Consider the following 5,311-nt stretch of genomic DNA (forward strand, 5'->3'; position numbering starts at 1 on the left):
GTCATTGTGTTATCACTGCAACATTCTTGATCAACAGACTGCCATCATCAGTGTTGAAAGGGTGTTCACCTTATGAGTTGTTGTACAATAGGAGGCCTCAGCTAGGACACCTCAGGACTCTGGGCTATTTGTGTTTTGCTAAGCAAGTGTAGGAGACAGATAAACTTATGCCTAGGGCCAAGCCTGTTGTGCTCATGGGATTCTCAGATACTCAAAAAGGTTATATTCTCTTAGATATTCTACACAACACTTCTTTGTCAATAGAGATGTTATCTTCAAAGAGGATGTATTTCCATTCAAGGACTCTCTGCATGTCTCTCCCCCTATATTCAAGCCACTTCCTTCACCTCCTAGTTGTGAAGAGGTGTACACAGATATCTGTCCCTCTCCATACATCAATTCTTCTACTTCATCATCTAGTGATTACTTGTCACCTACTTTATCAGAAGAAAGACATAGCTCTTTGTCTACTGCTCTTGAGCCCTGTCCCACACTAAGAAGATCTCTCAAAACCAAACATCATCTACTATGGCTTAAGGATTTTGTCACTCAGCCTTCTAACTCTCCTACTCCATATTCCATGGCCAACTATGTCTCTATGACAGTCTTTCCCCTTCTTATCAGTCGTATATTGCAGCCTTCTCCACAATTGTGGAGCCCTCCTCTTATGAAGAGGCTGTTAAAGACCCAAGGTGGGTGGAGGCTATGAAATCAGAAATAGCAGCCTTGGAAGCTAACAACACTTGGTAAGTTGTCTCACTTCCTCCAGGCAAGATTCCTTTTGGTTGCAAATAGATATTTAAAGTGAAATATAAAGCTATAGGGGAGGTTGAAAGGTTTAATGCCAGGTTGGTGGCCAAGGGGTTCAGCCAGCAGGAAGGTATTGATTATCAAGAAACCTTCAGTCCAGTTGTTAAGATGGTTACTATTAGAACCATACTTTCTGTTGCAGCTTCAGAACATTGGCATATCCATCAAATGGATGTGTACAATGCTTTCCTATAGGGAGATTTGCCTGATGAAATCTATATGACTCTTCCTTAGGGATTTCAGAGTCAGGGGGAGAGTAGGCCAGCTTGCAGACTCTTGAAATCCTTGTATGGTCTCAAACAAGCACCCAGACAATGGAATGCAAAGTTATCAAAGGCACTGATTAGTTTTGGCTTCATACAAAGTCAACATGATCACTCTTTGTTTGTACAAGGGACTGGGAGCTGCATTGTGGTTATATTAGTCTATGTGGATGATATGCCCATTACAGGACCTAATTTGAGGCTAGTAGAAGAAACCAAAGCAATACTTTAGAATACTTTTAAGATGAAGGACCTAGGGGAGTTGAAATACTTCCTTGGGATAGAGTTTGCTAGATCATTACAAGGTATTCTAATGCATCAAAGAAAGTATACATTAGAACTTGTATCTGAACTTGGCTTCGGTGCTGCAAAACCTGCTACTACACCTATTGAAGTAAATGTGAAACTCACTACTCAAGAGTGTGATGAACACACAAGCACAATCAACACCTTGGATGATGCACTATTACCAGATGTAACTAGCTACCAAAGGCTACTAGGCAAACTCCTATATCTGACAGTAACAAGACCAGACATTGCATTTAGTGTTCAAACTCTCAGCCAGTTTATGCAAAAGCCTAAGAAATCTTATATGGAGGTAGCACTCAGGGTGGTCAAGTATGTTAAGAATCACCCTGGGCAAGGTGTGCTTCTGTCTAGTCAAAAGAAAAGTGTAATCTCAGCTTTCTGTGATGCTGATTGGGCAGCATGCCCCTTGACTAGTAAGTCTGTGTCTGGGTTTTTCATAAAGTATGGGAATTTACTTATATCATGGAAGTCAAAGAAGCAAAGCACGATTTCTAGAAACTCTGCAGAATCAGAGTACAGAAGTATTGCAACAACAGTGGTTGAACTAGTGTGGATATTTGGATTACTCAAGGACATTGGAGTGGTGTTTGAATTACCAGCTACTATCTTCATTGACAGTAAAGCAGCCATACAAGTAATTGCCAACCCTGTCTTTCATGAAATGACCAAACATATAGAGATTGATTGTCATTTCATAAGACTAAAAATTTAGCAGGGGCTAATCAAGACAGAGTATGTGGGAACCAAAGAACAGTTGGCAGATGTGCTAACTAAAGGACTGCCTAGAGCTCAACATGAGTACTTAGTGTCCAAGCTAGGTTTACTTAATATTTTCATACCACCTAGCTTGAGGGGGATTGTAGAAACAGAAGGAGTAACATAATAAAGAGTGAGGGAAGTAGTTAGTTAGTTAGTGTACATATATTGTATTCAATTATTAGGAATAGAGTAGGGACCACTAGTCTGTTAGAGAGTTGTTGTACTATTACATTGAAGATATACAGAAGATATTTCTCTCATTCTCTTCTTCTTCAACTCGTTCTCTCTGTTCATGCTTCTTCCATTACTAGGGTTGTTCATCTCAAGCATTCTCTGAGATCTAACACTTAGCACTTCCAATTGTCGTTAAAGTTTTTACATTATACATTATTAGTAAGAATATTATTTTAGCAGCCTGATTATAAAGCGTTAAAACTCAAGCACGCAACTAATTTGCACCTGTGAAAGTCTTTATAAACAGTACCACATCCAATACATTAACAAAAATACTTATCAATATACACTCATAGTGAAGAACATGTATAAAAGTGTTACAGTATACACTGGATAAATGCTCGAGGATATATCATATAAGTATAAATCCCGTCTATCTTAGAAGTAAATTAAACCACAAAATTAAATGTGGTTTTTTATTGGTAAAATGAATTTATATAAATTGACAAACCATATTCATCTTTCTTAAGCATAATCACACATGCCATAGAAACAATATCCACCGGGCATGCACCTACTATTGCAGTATCCACAATGCCTTTTGTCAAAAGACAAATTCACGCATTCCCCTCTGCAACAAGTCTCTGTGAAACGGCATTTTCTCTTGCACGCACCACAGTGATGATCATCATAACCTAAATTTATGCACTTCTTGTTGCAGCACGTCGAGTTTCGCCCTTCCAGCACGTTGCAGATTTCATTATCTTTATGGCAGTGATCGGCTGCCCTAGGGTTCCTTTCTTTCTCAGCAAGAAAACGACTTGTTCTCCTCTTCAATTGAGGTACTTCCACAGGAGTTGCTGAAAGTCGTTTCCCATCCTCATAAAATCCTGAATTTTTGGGGTTGATCGATTTGTCCATACTTTGCATGGTGAGCAAAGAGATAGTGAGAGCCATTGAAATGGCAATAACAACCATTAATTTGAGAAACTTCATCTTTTTCAAACGTGAAAATGATCGATAATAATGCTACTCGAAATCTTGGTTTAAAGAATCGATGATAATGGTATGTGAAATCTTCGTTTTCGTTCTCGACTCGAAGGAGGAGAAGGAGGAATAGAGATTATTTTGTTTTGTGAAGGATATAAGATTGGGAGAGATAGAGGTGTTTATATACCTTATAGGGTGGAAGAATGGGGAAGTTGACTTTTGAAAGAGATGGTGGAGTGTGATGAAGAAGCAAGAGCGTAACAGATTGACTCATGAAAAAAATGAATTAATAAGTAACTATTGCATATCGTTGCTTGTAAAATGGCCGACTTAAGCTGATTATTCTGAAAATATATTAGGGTTAATTACATGTTTAATTTAAGTAACTTCAAGTCAAAATAGGGTTAATTAGACTTTGATAATGTTGTCTTTAATTATAATTCACCACTTCTGCATGCACTTGAGGTTTGCTTGAAATGGCTATAAAGTGATTTAGAGGGAAATTAACTCGTTTCGTATATATGATTGTGGAGTATAAGTTAGTTTTTTTCTTTTTTGACAATTCAATGGGCAGTAAGTAAAGGAAATTAGAAGTCTTGTGTCTTGGCTATTGTATGAAGCAAGACAATAATATTATACTGATACATTATTTGGTTACTAAAATTTGACTTTTTGGACCTTTTTGAATATAGAAACCAGAAGGGTCGTAACATCTCAAAGTTACAAATGGTAGAAGGAAAAAATGAAAAGAAAAATAAATGGAATTTTATCCCTCAAAGTTGGCTTAAAAGTGAATATATTAATGCATGGTTCTTGGGACTTGACTCGTGTTGAGTAGTTTCGACATTTGAGTTTCGTCCCGAAGTCTAGACCACACTAAAGTTTGGTTCGATTTTAAAGAACGTATGGTCAAAATTTTAAACCATAAATATGTGTAATTAAATATTTCGTTTTCAATAAAAATTCTGATGTATATTAACAAATGGTTCGGTGCCAAATTAATGAATTGATTACGGAAGTGCTAAGTGTTAAGTGTAAAAACTTTAACGACAATTGGAAGTGCTAAGTGTTAGATCTCAGAGAATGCTTGAGATGAACAACCCTAGTAATGGAAGAAGCATGAACAGAGAGAACGAGTTGAAGAAGAAGAGAATGAGAGAAATATCTTCTGTATATCTTCAATGTAATAGTACAAGGTATTTATACATGTATACTTAATTAACAACTCTCTAACAGACTAGTGGTCCTTACTCTATTCCTAATAATTGAATACAATATATGTACACTAACTAACTAACTACTTCCCTCACTCTTTATTATGTTACTCCTTCTGTTTCTACAATCCCCCTCAAGTTAGGTGGTATAAAAATATTAAGTAAACCTAGCTTGGACACTAAGTACTCATGTTGAGCTCTAGGCAGTCCTTTAGTTAGCACATCTGCCAACTGTTCTTTGGTTCCCACATACTCTGTCTTGATTAGCCCCTGCTAACTTTTTGTCTTATGAAATGGCAATCAATCTCTATGTGTTTGGTCCTTTCATGAAAGACAGGGTTGGCAACTACTTGTATGGCTGCTTTACTGTCAGTGAAGATAGTAGCTGGCAATTCAAACACCACTCCAATATAATGTCCTTGAGTAATCCAAATATCCACACTAGTTCAACCACTGTTGTTGCAATACTTCTGTACTCTGATTCTGCAGAGTTTCTAGAAATCGTGCTTTGCTTCTTTGACTTCCATGATATCAGTAAATTCCCATACTTTATGAAAAACCCAGACACAGACTTACTAGTCAAGGGGCATGCTGCCCAATCAGCATCACAGAAAGCTGAGATTACACTTCTCCTTTGACTAGACAGAAGCACACCTTGCCCAGGGTGATTCTTAACATACTTGACCACCCTGAGTGCTACCTCCATATAAGATTTCTTAGGCTTTTGCATAAACTAGCTGGGAGTTTGAACACTAAATGCAATGTCTGGTCTTGTTACTGTCAGATATAGGA

At 37.5% G+C, this 5,311-nt stretch overlaps 2 protein-coding genes across 2 annotated transcripts; one reads left to right on the plus strand and one right to left on the minus strand.

Moving 5' to 3' along the window:
• Positions 1–1,317: 1,317 nt before the first annotated feature.
• Positions 1,318–2,265, plus strand: LOC138871378 (uncharacterized mitochondrial protein AtMg00810-like). The gene is made up of 2 exons (XM_070149250.1): positions 1,318–2,016; positions 2,098–2,265. Exons 1-2 carry the CDS (start codon positions 1,318–1,320, stop codon positions 2,263–2,265), a joined length of 867 nt encoding a protein of 288 aa, XP_070005351.1.
• Positions 2,266–2,840: 575 nt separating this feature from the next.
• Positions 2,841–3,311, minus strand: LOC104219006 (stigma-specific STIG1-like protein 2). Its single transcript, XM_009769632.2, has one exon. The coding sequence runs from the start codon at positions 3,309–3,311 to the stop codon at positions 2,841–2,843; it is 471 nt and encodes a 156-aa protein (XP_009767934.1).
• Positions 3,312–5,311: the final 2,000 nt, after the last annotated feature.

Source organism: Nicotiana sylvestris, chromosome 6 (genome assembly GCF_000393655.2).
Source record: "Nicotiana sylvestris chromosome 6, ASM39365v2, whole genome shotgun sequence".
Taxonomy (NCBI): Eukaryota; Viridiplantae; Streptophyta; class Magnoliopsida; order Solanales; family Solanaceae; genus Nicotiana; species Nicotiana sylvestris.